This window comes from Bemisia tabaci, chromosome 9 (genome assembly GCF_918797505.1).
Source record: "Bemisia tabaci chromosome 9, PGI_BMITA_v3".
NCBI lineage: Eukaryota > Metazoa > Arthropoda > Insecta > Hemiptera > Aleyrodidae > Bemisia > Bemisia tabaci.
In genome coordinates, this window is record NC_092801.1 from 37,205,644 (window position 1) to 37,226,970 (window position 21,327).

Consider the following 21,327-nt stretch of genomic DNA (forward strand, 5'->3'; position numbering starts at 1 on the left):
AGTTTTTAGGTAAGCTTACCAGTCTGTCTGGGTAAAATTACCAATAATTGGTAAAAAAAGTGAGATGGTAAAGGTACCAACGGACCTTGGTACAAACGCCGAGAATTTTTTTTCAGTGTAAATAAAGAACCACTCAACGTCCATTCTTAAAAAGTTCGGTGATTTTTCTTCTCTATACAGGGCGAATTCCGAGAAAACTTTACGAAGTTATGTTCATTTTTCCTCCTTAATGAAATAAAACAGGAGAGGAAATGTTTCAACACAGCAAACGAAAAACGCGGATCGGGAGTTTCGACATCGATATACTGTTGTGCTGAGGAAAAACGCCGTATAAGCCTTCAGGCGTTGCCAAATTTCCTTTGATAATATACGAACTTATGCATCATACTTCCATACTGCCGTCGTAAGGAAGGACGCCGTATGACCCTTTAGACATTGCCAGATTTACTTCAGTTAAAACCGAATCATCTTGGAAAATTGCGAATATTTTCATTCGAATTTTTCAGATAATTTTGTTCGCAATTCGATCTAAAATATCTGAAAATTTCAAGGAGAAATATGAATAACTTTCCTAAAAAATACATGTTTTATCAAGAGAAATGTGGCAACTCTCAAATGTTCTTACGGCGTTTTTTGTTAGCACGGCAGCATAGAATTAAGAATTTCCACGCAAATTTTTTGTACTTCACTTGAGAGTAATTAAAGCGCTAATCTTGCCGGATTTTTTATAATTTTTTCATATATAAGAAAAAATATAAAAATAAATTTAAAAGTGAGAAAACGCACCGCCTAGTGACGTCATCTGGCGGCATTTTTTGATTTAAACACATGTATTTTAGCAGATTGGATACGTTAGTCGTATCTCTTCTAATCGTTGTTCGATTTCTGAACCAAGAGTATCCTCGTGTTCAGCTCACTCAAGGGATCCATTTAAGCGCAAAATGCAAAAAATTTCAGACTCCCGCAAATTTTCCATCTGCCATACTTTTTCCAGTGTAGTCTATTCATAAAAGACAGCTAAAGTCATAATATTTTATATTGTATAGTAAAACATCACTCATAATTCATGAATCTCTGTTTCAGGACCTCGGTGCTTTTTGTGAGCGTCTCTTTTGTCGTGCTGATGGTGATGTCTTTGGCATGGCTAGTATTTTACTACGTTCAACGCTTCAGATACATACACGCCAAGGACCGATTGTCGGTAAGTAAATAACACTCTTTTATTACTTACAAATTAATTTACAGCTCCACCAGGCTTTAACATTGCAGCATACTATTTCTCTCACTCCGGTGCTATGTTCAGGTGCGGAATCAAAAACTGCTTCAAAGAATTGTTTTTTTTTTACAAGTGAGTGAGGGAGCTCTGCCATGCTAAGGAGGAACGTCGAATGAACCTTTAGGCGTTGCCAAATTTCCGATTGTAAATCACGAATTTTTGGGAAAGTTTGTAAATATTTTTCTTCCAATTTTCCGGTTGATTTTGTTCGCAATTTCACCCCAAGTCCTCGAAAATTTGTCGGAAAAGTATTCATAGCTTTCCTCAAAAATAAAAATTTTATCAAAGGAAATTCACACTGAAAAAAATAATCGGTGGGATTTACCAGAGTTTGGGTGTTATTTACCATACTGTCTACTTGATTTTTTACACAGTGAAGCTGCAGCATAGTTACCAATATACCGGTATGGTAAATAACACGATACGGCTGACACTATGCGACACAGTGCCAGTGTGGCGTTCCCGACTGACTAGTATGGTAATTTCAAGCATCCAGATGCTGCGACAAACCTTGTAGATTCTAAAATCCACTCATCTTATATTATTAAATGCTTTTGATGAAAGTCGTGGATATTTTACTTACATCTTACTTTTAGAAATTCCGTTACATACACAATCAATGGCAGTTAAAGACAGTTTCAACGAGAAATAGCAGATAATTGCTTCACTGATTTCAAGTAAATGATACCAAAACCATACTTGTTATTCGCGTTAAGGTATCATTTACAGACTAAATCAGATCCACGGAAAATTTAATTGCATATAATAAATAGATAGTTCAAAATATACCCACAAAAAGACACTACATGAAAATCCAATCGCACGGTTCACGGTGGGGCAGAAGCTGCCAAATTTTGCTTAAAGTTACAGTTAAACATCAATCCCACGCACATTTGTCTCTTCATCTGAGTATGTTGAGCTTCGAAAATTTTAACAAGAATATAGATATACCTACGAACGAAGTATTCAAAAATCACTTCTAGTCGATTATTTTCAAATTACTTCCGCACTTTTATGTTTTCGAAATGACTTTACACAGAACCGATATTCACTGGATTGCAGAACAACTTTGCGAAGGTTTTCAAATTTTCAGGATTCCTTCACTTTGCAAGCCAGATTCATTGTAGCAACTCCTAACCTCCAGAAATTGGTCGATACGAATAACGAAAAAATCTCAGAAAATGTATGTGGCAGATCAATATAGATAGATTCGAAGAGAAGACGGTAGCTTTAGGGACAATTCGAACACAAATTTGGGCAAATTACGCGTGGATTCACATGGATTAATATGGATCAATAAAACACAGCCACGGACTCCGACCCTCAACGTGATAAATTTATAACTGACAAACAGACAAACGAAAAATGGCGGACCACAGACCGCAGCGCAGTCAAGCGGGAGCTCTCACCACGCTGACTATACCAGTATGGTAAATTTAACCTACCAACACCATGACCAGTCGCATACAGATGCCTACAGATATCAAACGCAAGTGTTACCATGTTATTCCATACTTTTAACTCATCGTATGGTAAAAAATACCCAGCTGATGGTGAGAAATACCTAAACGATGGACAGACACACCTAACTGATATTTACAATCCGGGTATGGTAATTTTTATATCGAGTATGATTCTCACTTTCATCTAGATGCTTAAATCGACCATTATTTGGCTTTTTATCACCATATTTTTTTTTACTATACCATTATGGTCAATCCCACTTCCACTTTTTTTTCAGTGCAACAACTCTCGAACGTTCATACGGCGTTTTCCCTTACCACGGGCCGTGGTCCACGGCACAGGTGATAAAGCTCACTTAAAAGCAATAGATATACAAAACCTTGACCTTAATTAAATGCAATTTATGTTTGCGGTTACAAATCTCATGTTATGTGTAGTGGATCTCGAGTTTTACGTCGGAAGTTGTTCCAATAAAAATTTCACCGATTATTGCAGACAATGGCAAACCTTTACTATGGGATGAACTCTCTCCCAGTATATGTTAGCTAAACTACTCGCATATTGTCTCCCTAAAATATTTCGTGTCGAAAAAATATCATATAAGCACTGTAACCGCGCTGGTTCCTTTTTGCAAAATATGGTCCAATCGATCATAAAAAGTAAAAAATGGAAATGGAATTATACAGAGAGCTCACACCGAAATGATACAGATAAATTATTCATTTACAAAAACTTGCTCTCAGAGTGTCATGATAACTTGATGACGACTGCCTTGCAAATTCTCATATTTATGCCAGAAAATTGAGAAATAATTCGATCACTCCAATTTTCATCACATGACACGTTCTTTGAAGGAACAATGCGACGCGTTTTTTACCAGCTAAAACTTATTTTCTCATAGTCAGAGAATACAATTGAACGAAAACAATATAAATATCACATTTACATCATCTTCCAGTATCTGCAATGTAGACTCCGTTCAGTGCCTCAATGTCTCTCCTCCTGCGTCTCGCCGCGATGACTGTACTCACCAACTATGATATGTATGACACATCATTACTCCTCATGCAGGACAGTTGTTTTGATGACGGTCAGAGATCGGAGACCCAATGCACACTTGCCGGCTCGAACAATGGAGATGCGAATCTTAATATTTCGGTTTTGATAATTGGACTGCATTTTGCAATTTGGAACTATAAATGCTGGCTCATTTGAAAAAAACACTTATGTGCATGGGGAAACTAACGGCAAATACGTTGTTTTTAAATCGGGCCAGAATTTATAGTTCCAAATTGCAAAATGCAGTCCAATTGATGCTAACAGTTCAGAAAAAGGAATTGTAACGCCTTCAATTTTATCTATATGCAATCTTGACAGCTTCCGAGCTTGAATAGTTGTATCAAGACACTAGTACCCATATGTATAACATCACATTGATCACGCAGGACCTAACATCGAACCCCTTCGTCTCCTTCCACGAAGAACGCAATCAAGCATCTTCCTAGGCAGACTTTCTCCCGTTATCCTGATAACGTGACCATACCAGAAAAGCTGTTCGGTCACAACGTCGGATACGATATCATTTTCGACTGCCACGATCTGTCGCACTCTATCATTCTACCCGATCTCTCCTAGATATTCCCGCCGACCTCCTGATTTCTTCGGGCTAATCGTGAAATTAATAGACAAAGCAATAGACAAGCGATATACAAAGTGATAGACGAAGAAGAAGAAAATATATTGAGGGATCCTATTGGTGTAAGTGGGTGGTTACAATGGACAAAGGAGGCAAGTAATATACTAACTAACAGGGCCGGATTAAGTGGATGGCCACATGGGCCGCGGCCGATGGCGGCATAAATTTAAAGGGCGGCAAGTTTTGCAATTTTTTTAATGTAGGTATCAAAAAAAGAGAGAAAATAAATTACAAACGAGAAAAGGTGACGAAATCTCTCATTTCCTGAGGGTAAAAGTACAGTAATTTCTAATTGTGTCGTCTTACGGCGATACAAGAGACACCACCTTTAATAAGTCGAGTTAAGAGAGAAACCAAACACGCAATTTAACCTGAAACGGAGCGACGCGGCGGTCGGCATGAAACGCATAGCGCCTACAAGACTGCATGAATACTTCACCCATTGCGTCAAACACAGTGCGGTCAGCAGCGGTCGGGGTGAGGCGCATAGCGCCTACAAGACTGCATGAATACTTCACACATTGCGTCAAACACAGTGCGGTCAGCAGCGGTCGGCGTGAAGCGCATAGCGCCTACGAGACTGCATGAATACTTCACGCATTGCGTCAAACACAGTGCGTTCAGAAGCGGTCGGTGTGAAACGCACAGCGCCCATTTGGCTGTAGGAATGCTTTACGCATCATGTCAAACAAAGTGCGGTCAGTTTGTTCTCTCATACTTTTTTCGTTTATTTCTTACAAATGGAAGGCTTTGTTCACATAGGGAGAGGTTCACGGAACTTAACTTTCGCGCAAAGTTCCGTGAACTTTTGCTGGTAATGTTGACACGGCTTCGCAAAAAATGTGTCCAACACGAGTAAACGCGTCTTATGCACCCCTCCCCGCTGCACGTTCACTTGATGGTTTTTATTGATGTTTCAAAACGAATGAGAAGGGGGTGGCAAAATACAGGCATGGCGCATGGGCGGCAAGTAGGTGAATCCGGCCCTACTAACTAACAGCAACCCACAGGAGACCCTATAGTTAGTCCATCATTTCTTCCCTTAGTCTATATAAGAGCCATTCATTTCAACCAATAATATCGCATCCATACTCATTATGTCTTTCTTGTCTACCACTTTGTCTATCGATTGGGGTGCCATGTCTCCTTAAATTTTTGAACTTTCAGGGTCAAATTTGCTCCGAGATGCCCAAATTGTCCTCCTCTTCATTGTCGCACCAATAATTCTGTAGATTTTTGGAAGATAAGGTCCTTTTTCACGGATCCGATCACCAATAGAGATGCGCCTCATCTGCTCGAAGTTATTCGTCGCGGATTTTGAGTCTTCGATGAGGCATGCATAACACCGAATTGCGGTGCTCCAGCCGTTTGGCCCGGCGGCCGGCGCGGCGCGGCGCGTGGAACTTGCGTTGATTGGCAACGCTCGATGCTCGATCGTTTGACACTCGGGCTATTGTGTCATAATAATGGGCCCAATGTAATGCTCTCCACCTTGGCCTACTCGTAATAGCCGCCGAAGCGTCACCGCCGCGCCGACTCATTCCCAGTCATATTCTCCGCCAAATCCATGGGATGGGAGAAACCGGCGATGGGCCCCAGGATCCATGGGTGCCGCTCCAACGGTCCCACAGGCACTTGCACCGATGGTGCGCAACTTTGACGCCTTAAGATGATTAGCCCTAGGCCACGACTAGACTGCCGTGATGTAGAAGAGAGCAGTAAGTGCAAAAATGAAGTTTTGAGAAAACGGGTTCACAAGCGACGGACCGGAAAATTTTATTGAAAAAAGCTTCCGTTCTTTGTCAAATTGCCCTAGTCGTCCGGAATGGAGATGTTGCATGTGTGAGGAATTTGCGATTCGACTGTTGATTCTTATGTAAAAGTTCGCGAGAAACACGATGGTGCCACTGGTTTTCTCTGAAATCAACTCCCAAGCTCACAAAAACCTCTCAAGTTGGGGCCAAAATGGAGGGGATATCCCACGCTATCCTGAGAGTCCACCTCTACATCAAGACAAACTCTCCATGCAAATATAGGGAGCAAATACATTAGCAGGGTTGCCGTGTTTTCAGTTATGGAGTTCCCAAATAAAGTGGCAGCCCAGTCAATGTATTTGCTCCCTATCTTTGCATGGAGAGTTTGTCTTGATGTAGAGGTGGACTCTCAGGATAGCGTGGGGTATCCCCTCCATTTTGGGCTCAACTTGGGAGCTTTTTTTGAGCTTGGGAGTTGATTTCAGAGAAAACCAGTGGCACCATCGTGTTTTTCGCGAACTTTTACATAAGAGTCAATTGTCAAATCGCAAATCTCTCACACATGCAACATCTCCATTAATACATTCATAAACTCAACTAAAACTAGTCTGAAAGTATATTCTCTGAACAATTCACAACTAAGACCCATGCAACTTTAAAGCATCAAAAAGTGGGTTTAAATCTCCTCTCAGCCATAAGGCTCCATTTACTTTTTAAACTTTAAACGCGTAGGTATTTCTTGAAATAACAAAAACTGCACTTATGGGGTTTGTCCTCAACGCCCCTCAGTGGAGCACCGGTCATCACCCTGTTTTCGGCTCTTGTCTATCCTACTAGGAACGGAGGTTACTAGGGGTTACGGACGGAGCTAGGTCGCGTAATTGATGGACGGCCCTTAGTGGTCCGCGGTGTGGTATTTTCGCCAGCGCTGTCCATATACATACAGATATAACCCGGCTTTTGTTTCTCAGTATGGACTTTATTCCCTGTCAAATACGGACCACCGCATTTTAATGTATATCTAGTCTATACACACTGGAGAAAAAACTCCGGCCATGGAAGCCGTACTCACGGGCTTTATTATATAAACATGCCGTGCGCGTTCCGGGCTCAGAGGCCGAAGCAATCGAAGCTACGGCTCCAGCACCGTAACTTTCGGCCTCTGAGCCCGGAACGGATGGTGCGTCTACAAAGCCCGCATTTTCTTTTCAGTGCATGTTCTGACAACCAAAAAATGACTACCTCTCAGCACAAAGGAAACCGCACACGCTGAGGTGAGTCACATTGCGTCGCCTCTCTGACGTAAAATCGTATCTCAATTTCCACGTGAGCCTTGTTTTTCATAAAAACCCATGCTTTCTAGGGCTCATGCAGGGATCGAGATACGTCCTAACGTCAGAGGGGCGACGATTGGAGCCTCCTCCCACCGTGTTATTGACCTTGGCGCATAGCGCGTTGCGTCGTGCCCATAAAACAATATTGATGGGCTATCTGCACCAGTGGCGTGGCGTGCTTTGCGATATATTGATTGATCTGCCGTATGAACCTATAGAAAAGGATCGATAAACCGCGTGTTCGCAACAAACACTTTAATAATCGATTATATATCATAGCTTCAAATGGGAGAATATCAATATTCGATCACTCGCGCGTCTCGTCACTGATGTGTACTCCTAGGCCCCTCTTGACGATAGTGCCGCGTGCGTTAAACACTAAACAGTCCTGATCATCAGTCACCGGTGGCCTCATAGTCGATCACTCGAAGATGGAGAAGCACTTATGTAAATCTTTCGACGCTCCCCTGCCTCGGAATGGTGAGCCATCGACCTTCGTTGGTCCTCTGCAACCACTCGAACGTGGCCTCAAGTTGTCTGTGTTTTAGGAATGAATGTTCAAGAGGATGTTTAAGAAGATCAGTTTATGAATTTTCAAAGTGTAGGTCTATTGGTCAACAGCAGTGGCAAAAATTGAGCAACATATAGATTGCATTTTGCAAAAAGGAACCAAGGGCATTCCAATGTTGCTAGGATTATGCAACTTACATTCTTTGCAATAAATCACCGAAATCATGACAAAAATTTTTACAAAGGTAATTTTTTGTATGAATTTATTGTTTATTGAGAGTAAAGATAAAACTTTTTTACATGATCAGTTTATATTTGCAAGGTAATCAAAGATGCACAACCTTTGCGACATTGGAATGCTCTAGGTTCCTTTTTGCAAAATGGAATCCATATAAAGAAATTGTAAGAGTCTGAAATTCAGGATTTTTTTGATGAAAGGGCGTGGGAGGCTTGCAATACTGCTGAGATTGTGCAATTTTTTATAGCGTTTGCGGCAGATAAAATTCATCCGCAGTCAACTTACTTCCTTGCAACAGCGAGGAAAAACTCAGAGCAGGTTCAGGGAAAAATGCACAGCAAAACTGCCGGATAAGTTACTTACAAGTAGAGAACTACATTGCATAATCTTCGCAGCATCGGAAGTCTCATACGCACTTTTACCGAAAATGCCTCAAATTAATGAATTTTGTGTTTAAGTGAAAACCACTGAGTAAACTAAGCACGAGGATTCCTTTGGTTTATAGAGCGAACAATAATTATTACAGGAAATATGACAAAATACCCTGATCAGCTAAAATAATTGTGTTTAAATGGGAAATGCCATCAGTTGACTTCACTAGGGGGTGCATTTTCTCAATTTTAAATCTATTTTTCTACAATCCCCCATACCAGAAAGAATTAATTAATCACTATAATTCTTTACTTATGTGCTCTCAGACGAAGTGATAAAAAATGTTCGTACAAATTCTCCATTGGCCAAATTTTGTGCACGAACATTTGACGCACTACTGGATGATGCGTTGCCCGAAAAATTTTGAGAGAGGATGGGTATCGATAGGGTTTGTTTTTGGGCCCACCCTAAATTTTATCAACACTACGATTTTTTGCTCATTGAAGGTCTATATTTTCTGGAATGCATCATGGTTTGGTCATTTTCAGTCACTTATCGGGTTGAATACTGGCCTAAAAAAGTTTCTAAAGGCCAATTTTGGTAGAAAAAAAGACAGGATTGGCGGATTAGCGATTGAATGCCGAGAAACCCGAATTTTTCACCAGAATCGGGTTTCAGACCAATAATTAGACCAGGATTACACTCCAAAAGAAACCGAAAATGATCTAATCATAACTAATTTTATAAGATACAGTCCTTCAATGTGCCCAAAAATCGTAAAGTTGAAGAAGCTCAGGTAGAAAGGGCCCAGAAATGGCCCTTATTGATAATCCGCCTTTCCTAAAATCCAGAAATTTTCATTTTGATAGCTTTTTCATTTTTATGAGGGTTCGTATTCAATAATTCATTGAAAATCAAGTCATTATCAATTAGACTGCATTTTACAATTAGGATCTAAAATTTCTGCGTCATTCACAAAAAAAACTTATTTCCATAGGGACAAGAGTGCATGCGTACGTTGTTTCTAAACGGAGCCTGTGTATTACGCAACTTACGCATGTTCCCGATGGCATCACGAGGAAACAGCACCGGACTCGGAAACCGCCTTGTTAAGGATGAACGCCGTATGAACATTCAAGAGTTGCCAAATTTCGTCGGATAAAACATGTATTTTTGAGGAGAGTTATGCATATTTTGCCTTGAAATATTCAGATATTCCAGATACAATTGCGAAAAATATTGTCTACATTTTAGGAAAATATTCACAATATTCGCAATCGATTCGTTTTTTATTTTCGGAAGAAATATGGCAACGTTTGAAGGCTCATACGGTGCTCTTCCTTAGCACGGCAGGAAAGGAAGGAGTATAACTGCCTGGAGGAGGGCCATGCGACGGCTGATCGTATTATTGAAAACATCGGTTCGGCTGCATCGAGACAGCGTTGCGTTTTTAGAGTGAATTTCTGGAATATGTGAACCTGGTTAAAGCTAGTCTGCCGTGTTAAGGAAGAACGCCGTATGAACATCCGAGAGTTGCCAAATTTCCTCTCAGAAAATAGTTATTATTGAAAAAAAGTCATGAATATTTTTCCTTGAAATTTTCAGGGGTTCTAGATGAAATTGCGAATAAAATTAACTGAAAAATTGAAGGAAAAATATTTACAAATTTTCCCGGAAATTCGTGATTTACCATGGGAAATTTGGCAACGCCTGAAGGTTCATACGGCGTTCTTCCTGTGCACGGTAGAGTAAAGCTCCGCATGGGCGGCAATGGCAACGTCCAAGGTTGGGTCGATTTTTTTGCGGACCGGTTTCGCAAGAGACTAGTTTCCTGATTGCCTCCCGGTGCATCGCTGACATAATCTCGACCGTTCGCTATTTAAACACCGATTAAATAACGCGTGCATCGCTGCGCCGCGCCATGATTTTCTGCTAATCCGAGTTTTAGTGAAGCCATCTGTCCAATATTTTGCCGCCCTCAGCAAATCCACCGTAACTCCATCCTAGATTTGTTCAGGGGCCGAATTTTGTCGGTCCCTCCGCCGTACTTAAATATATTAGGATGGGTCTCGACTGCACTTAAGTCCAGCTTAGCGCTTCTGACTAAAGCCCTGGATAGACGATCAAATTCCGAACTAATTCCGATCAAAGTAGTCATGCTGATGACTGATGGTCACCATCTACCATCAAATTTTGACGGGCCGCACTTATTTGTTCAAAGTAAGATCAGAATGGAGTGCAACCATTCATCATTTCCTGCCACAGGCAACATTTCTGCCAAGTTTTCATTTTAAAATGAAGCAAATTAATGAGTTTAAGACTGATGACTCCCGACACTTTGATGCTACTTTGATCGGAATTGGTTCGGGAATTTGATCGTCTATCCAGGGTTTAACTAGTGGTGCGGTTTGAACTCATCGATGGATATTGCACTCCGTGTGAAAAAGCCGACAAAATTCGGCCCCGGCTCTTTTCACCGAAAAAAAAGGATGCTGATTTTATATTCTGGATGTAAAAAAGCTTGCGACAACTCACAGAACGCTGAATTAACCACTACAGCAGTTTGATTTATCAGTTTAAAAATGTAAAACTAACTGCTGCGGCAGTTAATTCAGCGTTTTATGAGTTGTCGTGTTTTTTTGCATCCAGAATATTGAATAAGCATCCTCTTTCTTTCAGTGCACTGACGAAATGTTTTACTACGGAGAAACCAACGAGGTGTAGTGGTTGTAGCGCTGGCTCTACAATCAGGAGGTCCCGGGTTCGATTCCCGGCTAGGCGACCCGAGTTTGGTGGTCTCAAACAACGGTTGCCTTGGGCTGGTACATGGTACGGACGGAGGGGGGAGGGGCTCTAACTGGAAGCGCAAGGATTACCACTTGTGTGGTATTTGAAGTGGTAAAAAAAAAAAAAAAAAATATTGAATATAAAAGTTCTATCAATCTAAAAAGCGAACGTAAAGAACTTTCCTAACTTTTCTCAGAAAAACATATTTTATCGGGAGAAACGAGGCAACGTTGGAACGCTCAAACGGCGTCAGAACACAACATGGGTCTGTTAAGCTCCGTTTCCCTAAGCCGCGATTATCCTAACGCGAGTTCAAATAGTCGCGCCAAACACGGTGCTGTCGATGTCAAACTCATATCAGCGCCTGCAAGACAGTAAGAATACTTCAAGCACTGTGCCAAACAGTGCAGTCGGATTCAAACGCATATTAGCGCCTACAAGACTGCTTGAATACTTCTCGCATTGCACCAAACGCAATGCGAGAGTTATTTGGACCGCGTTAAACAGAAAGGAAACATAAGTCACATCACCTATTGCCAGATTTAATTGGGCAGTTTAAATTTTTACATGAAAACGGTTGTGCGGATTTTTATACCGAGGTTTATACGTAGTAGCGTAGAGCCGCGAGTGAAATTAATGCGGGGCGGAATCTACTCTCCGTACGGAGTGGCTTACACTATTACGGAGCGGAATCCACTTTTTTTGCGGAAAGTCGCACGCTTTTATGGAGCTAATTTCATTTCACATTCATATTCATATCACTCGGGTTTTTTGAGCACCGTACAGACTCCGGCACCCAATTTCACTTTCCGCTTTTGAACAGTGTATTTGGACCGCGTCAAGCAGAAATGAACCAAGCCAGATTAGCTATTGCCAAAATTCAATTGGGCAATTTTAATTTTTTACATGAAAACGATCGTGCGGATTTTTGTCCAAAATTCAGCTAATTTCTGCATGGTCCGAAGAAAATTCATCGAAATTTTCAATGATACCCGCACAAACGTTCTCTTGTAAAAAATTAAAATGCCCCGTTGAATTTGGCAATAACAAAGGAGATTTTATTAAAATTTGGGTAAACAAGGCTAAAAATTATTGAAACACGAAAAGGCAGGACGTTTCGAGCTGCTACCAGCTCATTTTCAGCTGCAAAAACACATAAAAACAAGTAAAAAATTGAGTGGCGACCTGACCCCAGCCGTACTTGTTTTTATGTGTTTTTGCAGCTGAAAATAAGCTGGTAGCAGCTCGAAACGTCCTGCCTTTTAGTGTTTCAATGATTTTTTAGCCTTGTTTACCCATATTTTAATTAAATCTCCTTCTTTTCCGTATATTCGGGCTATGTTTTTGTGCTTTTTCGTTTGGCAATAACTGATGTGGCTTGGTTCCTTTCTGCTAAACGCGAGCCATTTCACATTCATATTCATATCATTCGTGGTTTTTGGGCCCCGCATACACTCCGGCACCGAATTTCACTCTGCGCTTTTAAATAGTGTATTCTAGAGAGGTCTGCAAAGCGAGGTCTGGGAGGTGGCCAGAGGGCGCTTCTTTTACTCAATAATTCCAATCCTAGGAGAGTGCTCTTCCCTGTGTGAAAAAATATCACTCCGATTGAATCACTCACATTCGTCCTTGGGCCGCGCTCTCCGGCGACGCCTTGTGAGAAAGCACAGTTCGTTTCGCATAACCGCCAGGGAAATTGACTCCTCGGGACTCTCATGGGACGCCGCACAACGGATCGAGTCATTAGAGAGTCGGACATAATTTTTAAACTTTAAACCCTCATAACTCCGTTTATACAAGACTTTGAGGTCCTAAAAGTGGCTCCATCGGTTTCCTCGTGAATGTTGCATGTGTGAGGAATTTGCGATTTGACTACTAATTTCTATGTAAAAGTTCGCGAGAAACACGATGGTGCCACTGGTTTTCTCTGTAATCAACTCCCAAGTTCAAAAAAAGCTCTCAAGTTGAGGCCAAAATGGAGGGGATATCCCGCCCTACCCTGAGAGTCCACCTCTACATCAAAACAAACTCTCCATTAAAAGATAGGGAGCAAATACATTGACAGGGCTGCCACTTTATTTGGGGACTCTAAGACTGAAAATACGGCAACCCTGCCAATGTATTTGCTCCCTACCTTTGCATAGAGAGTTTGTCTTGATGTAGAGGTGGACTCTCAGTATAGCGTGGGATATCCCCTCCATTTTGGCCTCACTTTCAGAGCTTTTTTTAAGCTTGGGAGTTGATTCCAGAGACAACCAGTGGCACCATCGTGTTCCTCGCGAACTTTTTCATAAGAATGAATAGTCAAATCGCAAATTCCTCACACATACAACTTCTCAATTTTCCGCAAGAGGCAACCCTTAGAGTTTAAAATTTGACGAAATAAACATCAAAATTTGCAGTTTTCGTAAAAAATTCCATGTCCGACCCCTTCATTACGCTCGCCTCATTGTGCGGCGGGGCGGTGACGAAAGTGCACGTCGAGCAATCGCAATCGGACGTGAGAAAAAAGCGGAACAAAGACGAGTCAGGCGCGGCGGCCGGCGCGGCGTCGCGACGCCGCAATAACGGCGAATTCGCGTGTGGATTCTGGGATCGAGAAAACGGATGACTCGGCCGCGATCCTGCTTGTCACCCCGCGATATCGCCACAGGTCGAAATTTACTGATTTATCGTTAGCTGGAATTGTGTGTTTTCAGGGTGAGAAAGCCATAATAACGTTGAAATCTACAAAAAATTGCAAATCTATCCTCAAAATTACAAAAATGGCAACATGTATTCTTGGTCTGTAAAATCGTCACTTTGCAGATAGGCGGAATAATTGTTCCCTAGCTACCTACTTGACAAAATGATCCAATCTGCTAAAATACATGTGTTTATGTGTGTGAAAAGCCATCAGGTGACATCACTAGGTGGTGCTTCTTCTCACTTTTAAAACTACTTTTAGGCCATTTCCCATATCAGAAAAAAATTCTAAAAAATACCGCAAAATCGACAATTTAAGCACTCTCAGATGAAGCAATACACTTTAAGACAAAAAACATTAAAAAATGTCAATCCCAACCATCTACTTTCAAATTTGGTTATATTTTGAGAGTTTACAGTTTCGGAATGTTCGTGGAACTATCCTTCGTGCTCTGATATCAATAACCCAACTTTGAATTTTTGTGTAGTAAGATACTTTTTTTACCGCGGGTGCCCACATAAATAAACATAAATAGTGGATTTGCGATATATCGATTGATCTGTCATTTAAATCTATGGAGAAGGATCGATGAACGGGGTGTTCGGACACCTCAACTATCGATTCTTTACCGTAGCTTCAAATGAGGAAATATCGATAATCGATCATTCACGCCTCGCCACTGAAACCGAATGAAAAATGAAATGGAGTAAAAATATGTGATGGTGAGTGAAATGTAAAATTATTCCGGCGGCCGAGATATTTAAGATATAAAAAGGGCGATACCCCGGATAGTAAACAAAGTTAAGTGGTGCCAAATTGACTGACATTGACATTCTCCCGTGACGAGTGCCCGTGCCAAATATTTAGCCTCGGGCCAAAGACACGCGTCAGGTTGACTCGGGAGCCAAGCTGACGCTATGTTATTGAGCTAAACTCCATGGGATTCCACTTTGTAAGCGGAGAGATTGAAGCGATGAAACCAAATGGATTGTCAGAGGTGCGAATTACAATATTTGAAACTTTTAAATTAGTAAAAAAAAAACGAGATAAACCCCTCGGACCTATCCCATTGACGTACGGAAAACCAAAGGATTGACGTTGTAATGGGATACTTCCCAGAGATTATCCAGAACGATTTGCTATTACAATTGTCACGACTCCGCATTTGTAATGCACTGTATGCAATGTACTGGTATTTGACTTAGTTTTTGCATGAACTTACTCATTTTTGCGGAAGAACGCTCATTTATGAACATTCTTGGCCATCTTGGTTTGAATTGGACGTATTTCTGCCAAACGGACCTATGTGCTTTACGACGTGAGCCCTGTAATGCATGTATTCTTATGGGTCTCAGGGCTCATGTCTTAATGTACATAGTTCCGTTTGGTAGAAATGCGTCCAATGGGCCTGTTGCAAACTTTTGCTAGAGCAAAACTAAGAGTTGTTTCTTATAGATAATGCCTCAAAAATCACGATGAGCGCATCGGCAAACTCTGAAATGCACTCATAACTTCACAAACTGCGTAAGAAATTTGCGGTTTTTTGAGCTTCCCGCTTCAAAAACGATACTACGGCACAGGTGAACATTTTGTAAGAGGAGTCGTTCCATTGTCGGCAATAATCATCATAGCCGACGCCAATCCGCCAAAACACGTTTGATGGGACGAGATAACACCTGAACTGGATTAGACCAGATAACAATCGGTGTGTTAACGTTCATATTTTCCACGCCCGAATTGATTGACCTTGAACTCTCCTTGAATTACGCGCGGAACTGCGTGCAAGCGTCGGCCATGATGAATATCGCCGACGATGGAGCGACTCCTCTAACAAAATGTTCACCTATGCCGTAGTATCGTTTTTGAAGCGGGAAGCTTAAAAAAACGCAAATTTCTTACGCAGATTGGGAAGTTATGAGTGCATTTCAGACTTTGCCGATGCGCTCATCGTGATTTTTGAGGCATTATCTATAAGAAACAACTCTTATTTTTGCTCTAGCAAAAGTTTGCAACAGGCCCATTGTAATTTGGAGATTGGCGGTGAAATTTTGTGTGCTAGAAGGCCGGCTACCCCTTTGGGCCCTAAGCCTTTCATAAAGCGAGCTGTCCATACTCTTGCTATACAGGTACTCTACCTTCAGCCTTACACTGAAACTCATTAGAGCTCAACATTTTTGACTCTAATTAAAATGTTTGAACTTTCTGGCCTAGCTTTCCTTGCAAAATAGTGTGGACCCAGCACTATTTACACTTATCATATCCTTCAAGGGCTCATAATTTTAGTAATCTACAAATTCTGTACCTCGGTCAAATATATCTAACACCTAGTTGACGTTCTGCATGCTACGTGTGTTTCTCCTCCAAACCCCGGTGATCATCAAGAAATAAACATAAAAAAAATAAATACCTCACTCTTAATTGGACCGCGTTTCACAGAAATGAACTAAGCGACATCAGCTATTGTCAAATAATTCTTTGATTTTTTAGATGAAAACGGTTGTGCAGATTTTAGTGCAAATTCCGGTGAATTTTCTGCATAGTGCGAAGCAAATTCCTAAAAGTTTTGAATGGAATCCGCACAAACCTTCTCTTGTAAAACATTAGATTGCCCAGTTAAATTTGGCAATACCTGATGTGGCTTGGTTCCTTTCTGCTAAACGCGGTTCAATTTTGATCGGAACAACGGCGCCGTGCCTCTTCAATGAAGAAAACATGCACTTCTGCGGTGTCGTAATAACATGCACAAGTACATATCGACGGTGAAACTCATATAAAAATAAAATATACATTTCAGCAATGGAATCTTTACAAGATGCGCTCGGCCTGTCTTGTGACGGATAAGAAAAAGCTCTTTCATCTGGTCTGGCGGAATCGCAAAATTCTGGGGGTAATTAAAAGTTTTACGACTGCGAACTCTGAGGTGTTAGGCCGTTAATCTGGTAGGCCTCCAGGTGGTCCGCCTTTACGGCCGCGCGGAGAGTAAACAGACGTTAACGTTAGATACGTTACGTTTCCGTCCGTTTCGCGCCGTTCCGTTGATTTCCTGATTCGCGCCTGTTCTCAGGACTTTTACAACCAAAACGTGGCCCCCCCTCCCCTCCGCTCCGGCTAGGGCGAGATAGGCGAAAATGGTTTTGTTTACTTTCTCCGGTGCTCAAAAATAAACGGCTGCTAATTATAATTTATTGCCTCGCTGGCCGATTTTCGAGAGCTCGCGAATGACTGGTCAGAAATTGGTGAGGGTCGTTGCCAGACTTTGATCAAATGTTTGATCAAATTTTACAATTATTCGGTGAAATTAGGCAACGCCTGGAGCAGTTAGGCTGATTCTGCCTGTTAATGCTATACAGGATGGTCTAGGGTCAAAAGGCCAGACTTCAGGAGCCGAAACACCCCCAAACCTCCTCTTTTAATTGAGATTTCGATTTTTATTAGATCATTTATGACTACAGGGCATAAACGCACAGGAAAGCACAAAATTTCATGAAATTGGGTTCACAACCTTTGCCAAAATTCAGGAAAAACTATTTACTTTCCGATTTTTTTTTTTGTGGGGGGGGGGGGGCGAAGCTCCGACTGCGGACATTTTTTGAAAAAAACTTTTTACAGCAAAAAAGTCTTATTTTGACCCACAGAACGCGCTCTTGCAGTCTGGTCATTTAACCTGTGGTCAACCTGTATACAATTTCAAGAGATGCATGCACGCACAGTATGTAACGCAAACATGCGTGCATAATTGATTGCTGTTAAAAGCAATTCGGAAGAAATCATGCGATGCGACTACGTGATTGATAATGTCAATCAATGTGATTTGTCTCAGAATTATGCGTATCTGAATCATTCCGATGTCTCCGAAAACATTGACCAAACATGGCATTGCCTTCATGAGAAAATTAGTATATTTTGTTAGCCTAAAAACTCCAACCGTCTGAATATCATTCCATGCCCATTGCGACTGATCGATTCGTCGCTCTTCTGGCGTAAGGGCGTATCTCGATTTCCACATAACCCCCAGTCTGTATTGATTTATATGTAAATCAGGGTTCACGTGGAAATTGAGGTAAGCCCTAACGTCATGTCAGAGGGGTGACGCGTTGTGACCAGTAAATATAGTGGAGAACAGTTTTTTGGGACAGGTTGTCGAGCTAATTCACCATGTTCAAATGGATAGGTCAATATTTTATCCAGTGGCGTGGCGTGAATGATTGATTATCGATATCTCGCCATTTGAAGCTATGGTAAAAAATCGATTATTAAGGTGTTCGCTACCCTAAAAATTGATCTTTTTTCATAGGTTTGAGTGGCGTATCGATCGATATATCTCAAAGCACGCCACGCCACTGATTTTATCTACCGCACGAAACGGAAAAGCCAAACGAATTAAAAATACATATACACACATTTGGATCGTCAATCAATCAGACGATTTCATGAAGTCTGTTGGGTTATCAACTCACCAAATTCCGAAATCAGTGAGCGAGATGGCATCGCTGGAAAGTGAATTGATGCTGGAACAAACAGCGCGTCCAATAACAGCTTTGTTTTGCTTCGTCGACCATTGCTCCTTCTGAATGGTGACCGATCCTGATCATTGCTGATCGAGTCGAACATCTAAAATCACATTGGACGGATATGAGAAAATTCATGAGAAGCACTTTCTTTTACGGGCAATCGGTCGGAATGAGGCAAAAACTTTTTACGGCTGCAAATGCGATAATTTTACGCTACGAAAGGCTCAATATCAGAGGCGGATCCAGCAATTCCAGCAATTTCCTCCATTTAAACCTATATGAAATGATCGATTCTGGTCGCAGCACCAGGCCCCTTAAAAAATCGATACATTTCCGTGGATTTAAATGGAGAGAGAAGGATGTTGGGAATTGCTGGATCCACCAATGCTCAATCATTTAAATCGTTTTTCATCAGGGATCTTAATGGAGGAAATACGACCAAACGGACGGAAATGTTGCTTTAAAAGGTCGCAATTTGATAATTTCCATCGAGGAACGGCAATACTTTGCCCAAAAATACCAATTTTTAGATGTGAACCCTTGAGGGAGCCCGAGAGACCTCTGAAAAAATTATTTTTTTGTTTTTCAAAATGGTCTTGATTTGGCCACATTGTATCATATTTTGAGCGAAAAAGACTTGAACTTCTCTCAATTTTAAAGATAAGAGCCACCCTAATTGGACGTGGATACATTTCCAAACCAATCAACAGACTGTTTTCCAATATTGATCCACGTGGACCAGACGAAACGGTTGACACTATCAATAAACTGACAAAATCATACTCATTGCATGAAAATGACTTTTATTTGCAACTATCCTAAACTTTTAAATCAAGTGACTCCTCTTTTGGAGATGCATGAAAAATGCCCTATAGAAGATTTGTCTTTCAATGAATTAATGATGTGGATTTTTTTTTTCTGTTTCAGAGAAAACTTTGCTCAGCCGCAAAAAAGGCACTGTCGAAAATCCCCACTAAACACATAAAGAACGATGACAAGGTAAGAATTTTAAACTGATGCAATCATTTACAATCAGTATTCTCAGAAAAAAAGAAGAAAATAATAAACTTAAGCAGAACTACGCAGAAAGGAATTCTCTGGTTAATTTACCTTTAAGAGCACAACTAACGGCTAGTTAACTGATAAATATTTTATTTCTAAACCGAGTCAACAATATTTAATTTAGTGTAATGTGCAGTTTGGTTATTAATTATATAGCTTCCAATCCTCTGAATCCTTTAAATTATGTCATTTCTTATCAATGGCTAAATTAATTCTGCGGACACGTATATCCATGGCGTTTTGAAATGTTCATGCTTACCTTACTTTTTCAAAGAAAAACTAACAAATAAAACGACTTGAAATTTTATGCAATAATTGTAACGCAGGGTGAGGCAAATTTCATGGAAAAATAATGAGTTGTTTTATTTTCAAAAAATAAAATACAAAGGGGTTTGTAACCTGCGCACTTAAGGTACGTGTTTGCAGCATGTTTACCCCTGTTAATCAGTCATGACCGTTATTTTTGTGGTTAATATCACAAATAGGGGAGGATAAGGTATTTTACCCCACTCGACCGAAACATATTTTGTCGGACGGGTAACTTAATATATTTTTTGAATCAAGTCAGAATGGATTAATACAATTATAAAGCATATACATAGACGATTGAAGATCGAAACTGCAACTATTAATGCCAATGCAATGCAAGAATGCAACTGATTGTGGAGTTGAGTTGACGAAGTGCTCGCTCTCAACCATCAGCAATAAGATTGCCCGCTTAAATCGCCTGCAGAAACACCGAACGCAACCGGCGAACGCTTGAAATGGAAATTGCATTCAAACTATTTGAAGGCACTCAGCATATGAATCGTCCTTTTATTTTTCCTCTTTGACATCGAAATATTCATTCATAGCAACTCACCAGATAGTTCTTTCCAAGTCACTAGCAGGTCACTAGAGAACTCGACACTCATTTCAAAATTGTTGAAAAAGTTTCTTTTAATTTTTAACCACTAGATATAGAAAAAAGTAATTGATTTGAGAGAAGCTCTATCGCAGTGTTGATATACTTTATAAAGTGTTAACTTCATTAATTTTCTCATGTAAATATAGGTCACTATATTATTTAATTATGTATTAGGCCTCTTGGCTCAAAATATGGTCTAACTTCTTAATTTCACACGAACTATTGCACGCAATTTTGTTTAAAGCTCGAGAAAAAATTTAGTCTCGCTCAGAGATGAAGAGTATTTTGCTTGTATTTTTCAGGATTCTAATGGAGAGATGGAGTGTTGCGCTGTTTGTATAGAATCTTACAAATATTCAGATGTAGTAAGGATTCTCCCATGCAGGTGGGTTTTTTGCTCAATTTGAAGCATATTTTAACACTAATTAATGTGCGCCTCACGCTCTAATTAATATTCATGCATTCGAGGAAATTTACAGCGCTAATTAAGGTGATGATGTGCTACTTAAACTTGCGTGCCATGTGTGATGTAAAAAAAGAGAGAAAAAATTTGCAGTTAAATTTTTGCGGAGTCCTAAAAATGGAATCGTCTCATTATAAAGTATTCTTTTCTGTTGATTACAAAAGAAAGATATCCATGGAAAAGGATGTCGGTCAAAATCATTTGGTCCTAATTAGAAGTTGGCGTTAGAAGTTATTTATTTTGAGACCGGATAAAATTTAGTTTTAG

General features: G+C 40.6%; 1 protein-coding gene across 1 annotated transcript in view; it reads left to right on the forward strand.

Moving 5' to 3' along the window:
- Positions 1–21,327, forward strand: part of gol (ring finger protein goliath) — a 130,170-nt gene that overhangs the window by 105,364 nt on the left and 3,479 nt on the right. The window contains exons 3-5 of the mRNA XM_019050060.2: positions 1,084–1,201; positions 19,556–19,627; positions 20,900–20,982. Coding sequence (XP_018905605.1) covers positions 1,084–1,201; positions 19,556–19,627; positions 20,900–20,982 — 273 coding nt within the window. The remainder of the gene's footprint in view (positions 1–1,083; positions 1,202–19,555; positions 19,628–20,899; positions 20,983–21,327) is intronic.